Source organism: Solea senegalensis, linkage group LG4, assembly GCF_019176455.1.
Source record: "Solea senegalensis isolate Sse05_10M linkage group LG4, IFAPA_SoseM_1, whole genome shotgun sequence".
Classification (NCBI taxonomy): Eukaryota; Metazoa; Chordata; class Actinopteri; order Pleuronectiformes; family Soleidae; genus Solea; species Solea senegalensis.
In genome coordinates, this window is record NC_058024.1 from 1,495,845 (window position 1) to 1,511,032 (window position 15,188).

General features: G+C 41.2%; 2 protein-coding genes across 3 annotated transcripts in view; one reads left to right on the forward strand and one right to left on the reverse strand.

The window, feature by feature from the left end:
* Positions 1–9,334, forward strand: part of ergic3 (ERGIC and golgi 3) — a 17,066-nt gene extending 7,732 nt beyond the window's left edge. For both annotated transcript variants that reach the window (XM_044024465.1, XM_044024467.1), the window contains 5 exons: positions 203–299; positions 4,601–4,665; positions 6,288–6,424; positions 7,017–7,072; positions 8,053–9,334. In XM_044024465.1, coding sequence (XP_043880400.1) covers positions 203–299; positions 4,601–4,665; positions 6,288–6,424; positions 7,017–7,072; positions 8,053–8,132 — 435 coding nt within the window. In that variant the 3' untranslated portion in view covers positions 8,133–9,334. The remainder of the gene's footprint in view (positions 1–202; positions 300–4,600; positions 4,666–6,287; positions 6,425–7,016; positions 7,073–8,052) is intronic.
* Positions 1,426–4,133, reverse strand: romo1 (reactive oxygen species modulator 1). Its single transcript, XM_044024468.1, has 3 exons — positions 4,001–4,133; positions 2,828–2,958; positions 1,426–1,665 (listed from the first exon to the last, which is right to left on the reverse strand). The coding sequence occupies exons 2-3, from the start codon at positions 2,956–2,958 to the stop codon at positions 1,557–1,559; spliced, it is 240 nt and encodes a 79-aa protein (XP_043880403.1). The 5' UTR covers positions 4,001–4,133; the 3' UTR covers positions 1,426–1,556.
* Positions 9,335–15,188: the final 5,854 nt, after the last annotated feature.

A 15,188-nucleotide genomic window follows, 5' to 3' on the forward strand; every position in this document is an offset into this window, starting at 1 on the left:
GGTCGTGTCCGCAGCTAAAATCACTGGTCTTCTCTCTGGACTTTGGTGTCATGTCTAAGTACCTGAGCAGGAGTTTGTGTAGTTCTGTCGTTTTGTTGATGGGTAACAGTCAAAGTTAATCATTGACTGTAGAGTGACAGACTGTTGAATCTTCAGAAGATATCACTGCCGTGATGTTTCTCACTCCTCTGTCGTCCTGCAGATAAATATGACGCATCACATAAAACACCTGTCCTTCGGTAAAGATTACCCCGGCATCGTGAACCCTCTGGACGGCACGGACGTCACGGCGCCACAAGGTCAGAATTTCACTCTCTTATTCATTTATCTCTTCAGAAATCGTCATTACAGTGTTTCTAATGTTGTCGTTGGGGTTTACAAAGTCAAAACCTGCCAAATATTACGACCATGCTGAGGATGATTCCCACTGATCACATTTGATTTGAATATTTTCTCGCCTTTCAGCCGTAGAAGGATGTGACTCTCACACACACTGTTGACGTTAGGGACGTCAACAGTGTGACATTATCGCGGTTATTATGCGTGAATGGATTTCACAGCTCTATGAATGTGTAAAATCACATGAACGCTGCTTCTAGGTCTTAAAGTTTCATTTATTTGTGTCTTTTGATGCCAGCATAAGAAAATAATGTAACAAATACACTAAACTATTATAGAGGATCAGTTATTAATGTTTATAAATGTTTAAATGATTTAAGTCATCACTTGTCATCTACACCAAGAGTTTAAGTTTATGTTAATTGTTTTAATAATGTATCTATTAGCATGTGATCAGATATAAAACGTATCCGTTACTGTGGTTTGTTTCATGTTTCAATTACAATGACACAAATGAGACGTCACATGACATCTGACGTAACGTTCAGTTAATGATGTTGAACACGCGTCGCACACAATTCACTGCAAACGACAGGCTAACGTTTCATTTTCTACCAATTCAATATGACGTTAGCTGAACGTGAACGTGACTGAACGCAGTTACTGTGCGTTTTGAAGCTGAAAAACTCCCACGTGGCTGATTTGATGCACTTTCTTGGAATAACTTCCTCTGCTGTACTTTATCGGGAATGATTCTGCAACTCTGCACGGAACAAAAACAAAGCAACACAAGCGCTATAAGGTTTCCGGCTTCCGCATCATCTTTTCTGACGGTATTGAGGAAACGTTCCGATTAAGATACCGTAGAGTTTAGTTGTGAAATCAGTTGAGAATTCTCGCCTCTTCTTCTCAAACATTTGAACTGAAATGGAAGTCATTCCAACTACTGTGACCTCACATAAACAGGAGGAGGAGACAAAGTCGTGCAGTGGCTACAGGTGGAAATTTCCCCTCAAATCAACATCACCCACTTGGGGCTCGTCACTCTGGAAGTGTAACACACACACACACACACGCTGTAATAACCCCATTTGACAAATGTGAACCTTTATTGACAAAGTGAGACTGCAGGGTGAGAGTGTGACAGCTTTCGGCTCACAGAGAGCAGGGTGTGGTTTGAAAAGTCCCATAGATGTTGATGCGGTCATTCCCCGTCCTCAGCAGCGGATGCCCATACCGATGGCCATGAAAGTGCCGAACGTCCCCCCGCTCTGCATCATGGTTTTTCCCACTCCTCCCATCAGCTCTCTGCCACGCATGCCGATCCTAGAGAGAGAGGGAGGAGACGGTTTAACCCAACTTTAATGACATTAGTGAGCATTTTCTTAAAAAATAACAAACTAAAACGCGTCTGTAATTTACAGAAAATACAAATGTGTGTGCGCCGTGTTTGTGTCTTGTAAAAACATGTGGTTTTAAACCGCTTACGAGCATCATGATATTCAGGTGGCCTGGATTTATTTGGATTTTATGGCTGTAGAATCGTCACAAAAAATGACAATAAAATAAAATAATCTACTGTTTACCATCTGTATTACATGATCTTTAGATATGAAGGATATTTACATGCGTTACAAACACATCGACTAGAAATATGGTCAAATTCTTCTGTGACGCAAACAATTAAGAATCATTATGCGGGATTCGAGACTTTTTATTTTTAAATCAACGTATATAATATTTAGTGTATTTCACAAACGTATTATCAATGCAACAGACTTTACAACCAGGAAAGTTCAAATCACACATACTTTATCACGATAGCTAACGTTTAGGACCATATGTTGTCTCATGTTATCGTATAGATATATAATATAAACTCACATCTACAGTCAAAGGCGCCAAGCATGATGACGTTTACTGAAATATTCCACAACATTGTCCTTCAGATATTTAAACCCAGGAGCACGAGACCAATACGGGGTTCACATCATGTTGAGATACTCAACTAACCACTGCCACCTTGTGGTAATGGATAAATTAGGAAGGCAGTCGGTGTAATGTTTTTCAGTTCATTTGAACATAAAAGAATTCATTATTAGTACCACAGTGGCAGAGACAGTCAGGTAAAGGTAATGAATAACTGAAAGATATACTCTGGCAAATCAATGATGCAGAATAAGCAAGCCGAGAAACAGTATAGGTTATTCAGATGAATTCCACATGAATAAAATACATGGTTGCACTTTTACAATGAGCAGGATTAAATCCACATTACTTATGTTAATGTTGACACGGAGTGACAGTATTCATTTTTCTGTGAATGAATAAATAAGGACAATTCTCCACTCATTTTTGTAGCTCATTAATTGCTTCACTAGTTCAGTATTGTTTGGCTGTTTTGACGGAGCTCCATATTTAACAGGGAGATCACATTAAAACAAAGTCAGAGTAGTTCAGTGGGTGCACAGATGAACTCACGAGTTACCTGAGACAGGAGAAAGTGCCGAACATGGCTCCAGCAGCCATTCCTACAGCAAAGCCCATCATGAAGCCCATCTTGACCCGGTCAAAACAGCTGGGCTGAGTCTGGCCATACGGACCAACAGCCACCGGCATCTGGACAAGAGACACATTTACTGGAATCAAGCTTATAGATATATACACACAGTATGTATAATTATCAATGTATCTGTTTATTATTTTGTTTGGTCCACAATGACTTTCCAAAATCTGGAAATTATGACTTTCTCAAATGTCCCATTTCAAAAATCGTATGTAAAAACAAACCCTAACCCTTCCCTTATTAAACACACTGATTCTAATTTATCTTGGCTGTATGAGATTAATACACATTTAGTGCCTCAGACACCAGTCGTTGTGGACACAAGTGGAAAAACAGATTTCTGCCACTTAACAAGACCACAACTTATCAAAATGTTCATAATGCCATGTTGACGTATTTATCTCACTCTCCCACACCAAAGTCCATAAAGAAAATCAGTGATTTTAGCTCGTGGGGACACAGGAGCTGCTGGTCCTCTGCTGCCTCGTGTGGTCACTTTGTGTCACTGAGGTCAATCTGAATGAAGATTTTCAAACGCCGAATTGACAAAATAAGACATTTGAACTTAGAGATGGAGGCAGCAGTGGATCGACAACTTCAGTGTGCTGTGATGTTAAAATCACGCGTTATCTCTATGGACTTTGGTGTGGGAGAGTGACCGGGTCATAACGTGGACACAATTGCTAACAGAATAGAACTCTCTCCTAAATGTCCACTCCGTATAAACTATTAACTCCTGAGCCTCGTCAGAATATTAATAATAATAAAAAAAAAAATGACCTTGTTAAGCTGGTTTGAAGTGTGTTCGATGCTACTTTATAAACTGGGCTTACGTCACTGAACATACGTTTTTTTCCCATACATACTTAACTAATGAAATATAAATAAACACTTTTGCGTTTATTCTATTGTCATGTTCCAGTGCGTCAAACTCACTCAAAAAAGTAATAATAATGCGGCGCCGACCGGTTGTGTTAGCGTAGCATGCTAACTAGCACCCGTGGCCTTGACAGGTAAACACGACACGTTTCTGGCCGTTAACCCTTTTTGCGACATTCTCCCCCACCACCCCCCCCGGACAAAACCGTGTCTCACCTTGATTTCGCGTGTTTTAAGCGCTGTTTATTATTTGTCCTCAACTGGGGTTTAATCGTTTTTAGCGCAGCTGTGTTCAGACGTACTCGTCCAGCAGAGCCTCCATCACCGGATACAGGAAGCGGAAGCCGGTCGACGAAGAGCAAATCAAGAGGGGGATATAATCCAGGAGGGGGGCGTGAACACCGCCACCTGGTGGCTCACAAATGATCTCCGCGAACGAGGTTTTCAGCGGTGAAGGGAGAGTGTAGTTAAAATATTAATGTTGTCCCTCTCTTATATGGTATGGAATTAGATTTGAGTCAACATTTTTCCTTTTTTATTAGTTTTTCAAACGTCACTTTTAAAGAAGCAACTAAAATATTGATTTAATCATTCAAAAATATTGTATTTGTTTGAAAATGCACTTGTTCACTTGAATTTTAGAGTCACAATGAGATCAAGTTAAAGTGGTTGATCCTGGTCTCTATGTGGATGACAGTGGTGATCTAAGGTTTGGGTGTGGAACTCAGAGGGTTTTCAGATTTCTTTCCTCCACAGCTGATCCGTCTCACGCTCTGAATGTCCTCATGTTTTGTGTTGTCTTTTTCTCTCCCACAGCATCGATGATGTACCAGTATTTTGTCAAAATTGTTCCCACGATTTACGTGAAAACTGACGGAGAGGTGAGTCCCACGTAGGGTTTGCGGTAAATTCCAGAAACTTTCCTTGGGAATTGATGAGAATTAACTGGAAACGTTGGACCATTGAAAGAAAATGGTGTCAGATACGAAGATTAAAATTATACGATAAAAATATTGTGACACAGATTAATTTGTATATACAGACCGATTATATATAATTGATATAATCTCAAGATATAGTTTTAGGAATGTGTGTATGGTCACAGAAAACTGTCCAGCAGGGGGCAGAAGAAACAACATCATATTCCAGGTGACTAGCTTACATTTCACTGAAAAACTAAAGGACGGATGGCAAAAACAAAACAAACAATTGGAGGGGAGAGGAATGGAAGATGGTTTTTCAAAATCCAAAGGAAAGTGGGAGAGGCTAGGCACACGGGAAGAAGCAGGCAGGAGGAAAATATCATATCAAGGATTACGTTTGGCCGTTCAGGATTAAACATCACACTATTCAGACTCAATAAACATGATACAGACACATGTGATCACTGTGGCAGGAGGAAACACTTCAGCATGTTCTAACACAGTGTCCCAGATGTCACAGGAAAGAGGTCATGATTCAAACACTGAGAGACACTGATGAGGAACGAGTTGGTAGATGGAATACAGAGGAACGAAATATTCTTTCATTTTCTTAAAACCACAAAGTTTATTGGGAGGATATAGGTTTGGATGTAGGGTGTACTAGTTATATGTATGTTCATCCGTTTGAATGTATGTATATATATTTATATATATGTGTGTTGTTTTTTTGTTTTGTTTTGTTTTTTATGTACATATAATTATTATTTATTATTATTTAAATTTTTAAGTAATAGTTCAGTTAGATCAACATTTCGAGACACACTCCATACCAGATGGTGGCGCTAATGTTTGCCAACCGCCATAAAACCTCAAAAAAGAAGAAGAAGAAGTGCATTTCACTGGATTACCGACTAGCCAGTTATTGATTTGCCAGCTACTAGTTAGTTAAGTTAAGTTCACTTGCTACAGGTTTGCTAGCTAGCTACTGTTTGCTAGCTTGACCAGCTACTGTTTTGCCAGCCAGCTAGTTCCTGGTTTACCAGCTAGCTAGCTACTGGTTTGCTATCTAGCTACTTTAATCCATGCTGATGCACTAGTTAAATTAGTTAAACAGTTGAATAGCACAGATATGATAAATATCGACCTCTTACTTGACTTAATTTAGTCATTGGGCTCAAACGTGTGGCTTCAATAGTTCAGGTTTGTAGAAAATCACCTGTGGTGTCATGTGACAGTACATGTGGGGGGCGTGGCCTCAGTAGCCCTGCGGTAAGTCGTGTGTGCTGTGGATTATTGTTGATATTCAACTGTTTTTACATCAAATGTTATTATCCTAAAATCTCTTATTTTGACATCTATATTTCACCTCACAACCTTCAACTGAATTAAACATTTCCACTTTATTCCCATTGATTCCCGTGGAGAGTTTCCAATTTCTAAAAATTCACAGAATTTTGCAGTGCTAGCCCCACATTATCACGGCTGTCGTTGGGAAAACGTAAAAAATAAAATGACATATTTGATATTTTGAGCATATTTGATATTTTTTCAGTCTTCTTATGTCGTGTTCTTTTGTTCAGGTGTTGAAGACAAACCAGTTTTCTGTCACCAGACACGAGAAAGTGGCCAACGGGCTGATCGGGGACCAGGGGCTGCCGGGCGTCTTTGTTTTATACGAGCTGTCCCCGATGATGGTGAAGTTCACTGAGAAACACAGGTACGACTCACACACACACACACACACACACACACACTGGAGGAGGAAGCTTTTTCAGCTCACTCTCCCACACCAAAGTCCATAGAGAAAATCAGTGATTTTAACATCACACACACATGAGTTGTTGATCCACTGCTGCCTCCATCACTATGTCCAAATGTCTTATTTTGTCACTTCAGCTTTTAAAATCCTTTGTTCAGATTTAACTCAGTGACACAAAGTGGCCACACGAGGCAGCAGAGGACCAGCAGCTCCCGTGTCCCCACGATCTAAAATCACTGATTTTTTCTATGGACTTTGGTGTGTGAGAGTGAGTGGTTTACAGACGTCAGTTTCCTGTTGTTAAAGTCTGTCTCACAGAGATAAAGACGTGAAGACGTTCTTAAGATGTCGTAGACTTAAACTCACATAGATTTCATGAAGGGAGTCTTTTGTTCAGTGGCTAAAATCTGACGACATCATGTGATTAAGTTTGTCATTTTTTATTAACACATGAAAACTGTTGCTTCAGTCAAGTTTTCTGTGTTTTTTTTCTAAAAGACTCAGTGGAATGAAAAAAGTCAAAGACGTTGTCTCTGTCTCGTTTTTCCAGATCATTCACACACTTCCTGACAGGAGTTTGTGCCATTATCGGAGGTGTTTTCACAGGTGAGTCACATTTAACGACTGTGAGAAGATTAAATACGCTCACACGTGCCTTTCTCACTGATCTGAATGTTTCCTCCCACCACTGCTACACATTTCCTCTTCAAAAACACACACTTTCAGCATCTCACTAGCTCCGCCTACTCTGATGGAGAAACTTTCAAATGTTCAGCTCGGACATCGTTGCTTTTGTTTAAGTTTAATAGAAAAACACGTTTTCAGCGTCTGACGAGTGTCGCACACTTCACAACACAAACTTAGTGTCGCACACTTCACAACACAAACTTAGTGCCGCACACTTCACAACACAAACTTAACACACTTACTAACACAAACTTTAGCGCACTTTTATTGCCCTTACAAACTTAGTGCCGCACGCTTCACAACACAAACAGTGTCACTTCGCAACACAAACTTCCACGCTTCCAGTGTCGCATACAGCACTTCACAACACAAACTTAGTTACACTTCACAACACAAACTTAGTGTGTACAAACTTAGTGAGCACACTTCACAACACAAACTTGGTATGCTTGCTTAACAACACAAACTTAGTGTGCGCACACTTCTGCAAACTTAGTGCCGCTACACTTCACAACACAAACTTAGTGTAGCACACTTCACAACACAAACGCGTGCACACTTCACAACACAAACTAGTGTGCATACACTTCACAACACAAACTTAGTGTGCATACACTTCACAACAAACTTAGTGTAAGCACACTTCACAACACAACACAAAACAAACTAAGTGTCGCACACTTCACAACACAAACTTAGTGCCGCACACTTCACAACACAAACTTCATTCAGCTACACAATTGTTGCATTTTTTGTTGTATTTTTCAAATTGGAATATTTTATAATTTGTGAAAATATGCAATGCTTTTTGTGTGTGTGTGTGTGTGTGTGTGTGTGTGTGTGTGTGTGTGTGTGTGTGTGTGTGTGTGTGTGTCTGTGTGTGTGTGTGTGTCCTTCAGTGGCCGGTCTCATCGACTCGCTCATCTACCACTCAGCTCGAGCCATTCAGAAGAAAATAGAGCTGGGTAAGGCTTCTTAACAGCGCCCCCCGCTGGCCTCCACGGTGCAACACAGACTAAGACACGGACACAGAGACAGAAAGGCTGAAAGAAGAAGTTTGGAAACAGATGACTGCCCCGCCCCCCCCCTAACCCTGAAGGATCTCCAGGTCCTGTGACACGGATCAGACGTGGACACACACACACACACACACACACACAGACCCGGAGGATATTCGTCCGTCTCCAAACACGTTTTCTTTCCTCCTTCCTGTTGACGTCCTCTGTGGTCGCCGGTGAAATGCGACCGGATGTTAACGAGTGCATCTCTGAGCGAGAGTCACGAGAAGAGGCCGCTTGATTTTTTCAAACACTTACGTCCCGAGAACTTTCACTGACTCGCCTGTAATCTCAATTTAATTCCCGTGATTATAAAGTGATATTTTGCTGTAGATTATCAAGTGTCATTGAATGAGGTACTGACACTAACTGCACCGAGAGCGCCCCCTGCAGCTGAGAGCCAGGCTGAGACCGGGCTGTCGCAGTACCTCAAACAACCACGCTTTAAAAAAAGAAAATGTAGATTTTTTTGTGTCACTATTGATGTGCAAAGGTCTCTGCTCCATTTAAATGTTCAGTGTCCTGCATGTGATGTTTTGATTTGATGCCGCCAAGAGAAAAAAAAGTGACTTTATCAAATGATTTAACATTTTCTGTGCTCAATACACACTGACATGAATCTCTGCCTCATCAGAGGAAACTCCTGAAAACCGCTGTTTTCAGACCTGCACTGAAGTCCACACATTTTCTCTGTCCACACAAGCCCGGGAACCTGGTTTGAAGTCCTTTAGGCAAAGAGTCAGAAAAGCTTTCAAAACACAGCAGGAGGTCTGCCACCGCTGCTCCAGACATCCTCCAGAACTTTCCCTGCTAGTTTCCCTGGTCCAATTCCTGGAAAAGATCACGGTGAGATCACGGTGAGATTACAGTGAGGTCACGGTGAGGTCACAGGGAGGTCACGGTGAGATCATGGTGAGGTCACAGGGAGATCACATTGAGATCACGGTGAGGTCACAGGGAGATCACGGTGAGATCACAGGGAGATCACGGTGAGATCACAGTGAGATCATCCAGCCTATTCAATGTAAGAGATTTTAAATTTTGGAGGTAAAATTGGAAGAAACTGCTTGTGTTGTGTTTGTTTCTTTGTTCTGTTTGATAAAAGAACGTCCGCTCTGTGGAACAATGTCTTTGTATATTTTCTGTTTGTCGTCACGGCGACCGTCCTCTTTCTTTCAGGCGCAGGAAGCTGCCGGATCACAAGATTTCATTCAATTCAAGTTTCATACTGAGCCGTGAGTTCAGTAACAATCTGTTCCCTAAAGTTTTAGGAGTTTTGAGACGTAGTCGTATCAGGTGCTCACACACTTATTGGGAGCCATGTGCGCCCCCTGATGGCCAGTCTGAGACTCACAGATGCCTGCTGTTATGTCCACTATATCATATGTCACATGTTCACGTCTTTCTCTCACTGTTAGACCGACTGAACTTGGTAAAACACTCACTCTCTCACACCAAAGTCTATAGTGAAAATCAGTGACTTTAGCTGCTGGTCCTCTGCTGCCTCGTGTGGTCGCTTTGTGTCACTGAGGTTAATCTGAACAAAGGATTTCAAACACTACAACTGTGTGTGTGTGATGTTAAAATCAATCAAATTACGTTTCTTTTCATCTTTGGCCGATTTTAGGGCGATTTTTACGCTTTGTAAATGAACGCACTCGTTGGATCCACATTAAAAAAAAACGTGTCAGTTTGTACCAGACACATCAAAGGCAAAACATTATCTCTAGGTAACATGGCAACCATCGAAAATTTGGGCGAATTTCCACCAATCGCCACAAAGCAGGAAGTTCCCTATAACTTCGCCGTACATTAAACGATAGCCTTGAAACTTCATGCGTGACACGAGAGACCGACCCTGAGCACGGCTACGGACACAAACTTGACCCAATAGGAAGTCGGACATCGGCCTGCCCTGAAAATGTCTCCAAGCCATGACCTGCACACAGGAAGTAGGTCATCTGAAACAGGAAGTGAACTGTTGCTCGCTTCCTAAATGAACAAACCCGTCTGAGCGTTTTTATCGTACTGACATAAAAAAGTGTCCGTTTGTACAAACACATCAAAAGCAAAAAGTTATCGAAAGGTTTTGTGGCTTGAGAAGGGGCGTGGCCATGGAAGTTTGGCGAAATTTCGGCCATTTTCCATGAAACAGGAAGTTCCCTACGACTTTGTCATGGATTGAACGATCATCACAAAACTTCATACGTGACACGAGAGACTGACCGCGAACACGTCAACAGACACAAACTTGGAAGTCAAGTACAGTTAAATGAAATCAGGTCTGATTGGTTTCACGTACTTTGGACCACATCTTATAAAATGGTTCTTTTTCAACTTTGAGGGAAAAGGAGATCTTCTCCAGAACAGAAATCCCATAGACCATTTCAATGCAATCATCAATGGTGGGCGGTTCTACTTGTAACCATTTCCTCTTACTGGCTGCCAACATAATAACCAGCAGTCGTTTGTCTCCATTGTTCAGATCGTCCAAATACACAGTTTCACATGTAAACAGAATGTTTACATTAAATACATTTTTATAGACCTAATAAGTGTAAGGTTTTATTGCCTGACAGTCCCTAAATATATGAAAGTGGTCGGCTCCATTTGACGCACAAAGTCTCCAACAAGCGTCCCCGTCGCCCTGATGTCTTCTCTGAATAGGTGTTTTTCCAGTAGAACTGTTTGACCCGGTCCAGACCCGTTGTCGCTGGCATATTTTCTCCCAGCTCTCCTGTGTGATCGTTACCTTTACTTCGTTTTCCCATTTCTTCTTTATGTAATCCGTGTTCTCTTGTTTAGATAATTGTATGGCATTGTATAACTCTGAGATAATTGTGTTGCCTGATCTGGGTTTAGTTAATGATAAAAATATGAGACCTGACTCACACCTCTTTAAGATGTTTGTTAAAATAGTGTCTCGCTTGTAGATATCTAAAGAAATCATCCGTCCCCAGTCCATGATCCTTCTGTAGGTCTTCAAAACCCCCGAAATGTCCCTTTGTGGACAAATGAATAATAGGTAGTTCAACCTTTTGAGATCCATATCTTAAATCTGGCATCAATTCTATTTCAAAGTCTGAATCATAGGAACACCACCTCATCATTTTAGACGCTAATCCTAATCTCCGGCCAGGACTTCAGAAAGCTGCCTGTTACAGAATCCTACGTGTAATCTGTAATCACATCGTAGGGCTGTTATTGGGATTCCCTTCTACTTCCTTCCATGCTGCAGAGTATGTTGGTGAACACAGGCAGACTAAAGGCCTCAGTTGGGCTGAAAGATAGTATTCCTGTGAGCAGGGAAGGCCCATTCCACCTTTTTCTTTTCTTAATTGCAGTGTCTAAAAATTTAATTCTGGCCTTTTTCCCTCGCCATAAATACCTCACTATGATTCTATTCCATTCGGAGCGGCGACGCACAACACCCGTGTCTCGTTCCTCTTTCCAGAACGAATGAATCGCTTTGATCTCCAGTGATTTTAATTCTAGCTGTTGGTTTGTTGTATAGTGCTGCAAATGTGTCTCTTCTAGTTAAGTAGTATTAAAGTTAAGTACTTTATATAAAAAGGACCGCCTCACTGAATCCAATGCTTTCTCTGCATCCAAACTCACGATCAGTGTCTCCAGTCTTTGTTGTGTGACTTGTCTCATCACGTGTTCCTCTGATGTCGTCTTAGGTCTGACAAAGCCAGTCTGGTCCTTCTGTATTAACACTGGTAATATCAGTTCTATTCTTTTAGACATTTATAATCATTGTTCAGAAGACTTACAGCACGATAATTCCCACATTCTAATTTATCTGTCCCCTCCTGCCACGATAATCTACCTTTTTATGAGAAGAAGAAGAAGAATGAAAAGTGAAATCTTCCTTCTAAAGTAAGTTTTATGGTGGTCGCTAATCACCCTAACCACACCCCCTGAAATAGCCTTGGCCACCCCTAGTCTAGCGCCACCACTGGCCATCTTGTGTTTGGATGAATCCGTGGATCCTTCCTACGTTCAAGCCATCATTCCACCAGGAAATGGTTTGGAATTAAGAGAACGTTTGTATTAAGGGATGGCTCGATCGGATAATTCAAAACTTTTTCCAGGCCTGGAAAACTGTTTTTCTAATTTCAAAACTCTTCCAGGAATTTCATGACTGTGGGAACTCTGAAAACATTTCTCTTTAGGATCTATTTTATTTTATTTCATCAGTCTCATCTGATTAAACTCCAGTCTCTGCACTTTGTGTTTAATAATTGAATATTAATATGAAAAAAACACTAAACCTTCTGGTAGAGACTTTATTTAGCTTGTGATGACAAAAATATACAAACTTACTGAAATGAGAAAGAGTCTGTTTTTAACGTTTGAATTATTATTAATATTTTTTCTGCTTTACATCCAGTGACCACTAGGTGGCAGACATGTACCTCAAATGATCCGTCCTAGATCTTCAGATTTAGTAACCCTAACAACCAATAGGAGGAGGCGTGCTTCCTCTCTGAACTGCTCTGTGATTGGTCAAAGTGTCAAAAGGAGTGGTTTGTGAACCACTCACTGTCCCACACACACACACACACACACACACACACACGGGAGTTGATCCACTGCTGCCTCCATCACTAAGTTCAAATGAGTTGTTTGTGACTTCGGCATTTTTAAAATCTCCGTTCAGACTTATTTCAGTGACACAAAGTGACCACACGAGGCAGCAGAAAATCACTGATTTTCTCACTGGACTTTGGTGTGGCAGAGTGAGTGGTTCACAGAGTCTGTCTCACATTGAGATAAAGACGTGTTCTGAGGACGTTGTGGACTTAAAGATCCCTGTAAACCAAACTGTAGGACAGTCCGTCCAGTGTCTGTGAAGACAAAAGAGAAATGGGATCCTCGTGGCAGTGATGATAAAAGCCTTAAGCTTGAATCATGTGATGAGCATGAATGAATGAATCAATGAATGAATGACTTAATAGGAAATGTTTGTAGTGGGACCAGAAGAACAAAATAACATAAGTAGGTCACATGCTTCCTAAAACTTTAACAAGCAACTGAATGACATGAGATTATGGGATTTCTTTCATTAATGTGCTGTACAGTGTGTGTGTGTGTGTGTGTTCTTGTATGGGTATCTTTTTGAGCACCAAAACAGTTGTATAAGGAAGTGAGGACTTCTTGGCTGGTCCTCACATTCTGATTTCAGGGTTAAGACCTGGTTTTAGGGTTAGAATTAGGTTAGGGTAAAGGTTATGCGCTTAGCTGTGATGGTTAAGGTCAGGGTAAGGGTAAGGGATTGTGTTATGTTAATGAATGTCCTCACTATGAATGCTATACAATGTGCTGTGTGTGTGTGTGTGTGTGGGCCCCTGTACTCACAAACTCATTCATCTACTTCCTGTCTCTGGATTATGATGCCATCAGTGCGAGCCGCTGCTCTATCAGCTGGAATCTACTATCAACGGATGTTAGCTTTGGGATTTACACACACACACACACGCACACACAGAGGACAGATTCTTTGGAGCAGATGTGATTCTGAGTTGTGAGTTGAGTTTCCACTAATCTGCAAAAATCACTGCGACACTTTTAGACGTCGGGATTTTGAACCTGGAGCACAAACTGAAGCTGAAACAGGTTTTTACACATTAACATGTTACTGTGGCTTTAATAAAGCTGCAAAACACACGTCACATGATCACTGTGAGACAGAATGTGCCATTCTTACACAAGGAAATTCATCCAGTGTAGTGTTAGTATCTGAAGTGACGCACGTCCCTGGCAGAGTGGACCAGCTCTGGGTTTGACTCATCGGGTCTGCTGAAGCTGGTTCACTTCCTTCCACACAGAGAGAGAGCGATATCAAACACGATTTACCAAAATAAGAATGTGACTTACTGAGTTAGTCAGTGTCTGATCCACAGTGACTCAGCATGAAAACATCACGAATGATGACTCAGCAGAATAGTTCAAATCTAACTCTGATGGAACAGAGCGAAGCAGCTCAGATTCTTCTTCTATTTCTTTCATCTTCCTTTTGACTCTGAAAGGACGAGGCAGCAGAAATCACTGGTTTTCTCTCTGGACTTTGGTGTGGGAGAGTGAGTGGTTTACAGACTTCAGTTTCACAGTCAGACAAAGATGTGAACGTGTTCTTAAAGATGGCGTCGATTTTGACTTTGTGTCACAACCACCGGTCGATAACAACATAAACTATTCCTTTAATATTTATTCATAAAACAATATCCAGATGTCTTCAACAGGACATTTTAAAAACAACCATTTCCTCATTAACACGTGATTTGGACGTTTGTGTGTGTGTGTGTGTGTGTGTGTGTGTGTATCTGAGATCATCATAGATAGAAAGAACAAAAATAAAAGAATAGACTTGTCAGCCGTCTGTCTGACCACAGTCTGACAGACACGTGTACGTACTGAATCATTCATATAAGAAAATCTCTCTATTATTGTTCTCATGACAAATCTAAAATAGCTGTGTTTGTTTTCGAGAAGATGAACTTCCCTCCGCCGGACTGAGTCACGGCAGAGTCGTCTGCGGCCTTCACTTCCTCCACAGCAGACCATCAGGAGGACTCACTTCCTCATCTGTAAATATAAAGACAGGTTGTGGTGAAGTGACTTCTCCAAGAATCTGCAGGTGAACACTGAGGACACTGTGTCTCTATTTATTATTATTATCTTTTTAAACACAAACAAGAACACGTTACATCTCATCAAAGTACACTTTACATCTCATCAAAGGACACGTTACATCTCATCAAAGGACACGTTACATCTCATCAAAGGACACGTTACGTCTCATCAAAGGACACGTTACATCTAATCAAAGGACACGACGACACGTCTCATCGACATGTTACGCAAGGACACGCTACGCTCATCTCATCAAAGGACACGCTACGCCTCATCAAAGAACATGCATATCATCAAAGGACACGTTACGTCTCATCAAAGAACATGTTACATATCAT

What these genes read in the sequence shown, in the direction of transcription:
- romo1 (XM_044024468.1), bottom strand. Translation starts at nt 2,958, where the DNA reads ATGCCGGTGGCTGTTGGTCCGTATGGCCAGACTCAGCCCAGCTGTTTT. An exon ending in GGCACTTTCTCCTGTCTCAG is followed by an intron (nt 1,666 to 2,827) that starts GTAACTCGTGAG and finishes CTCTCTCTCTAG; the next exon opens with GATCGGCATGCGTGGCAGAG.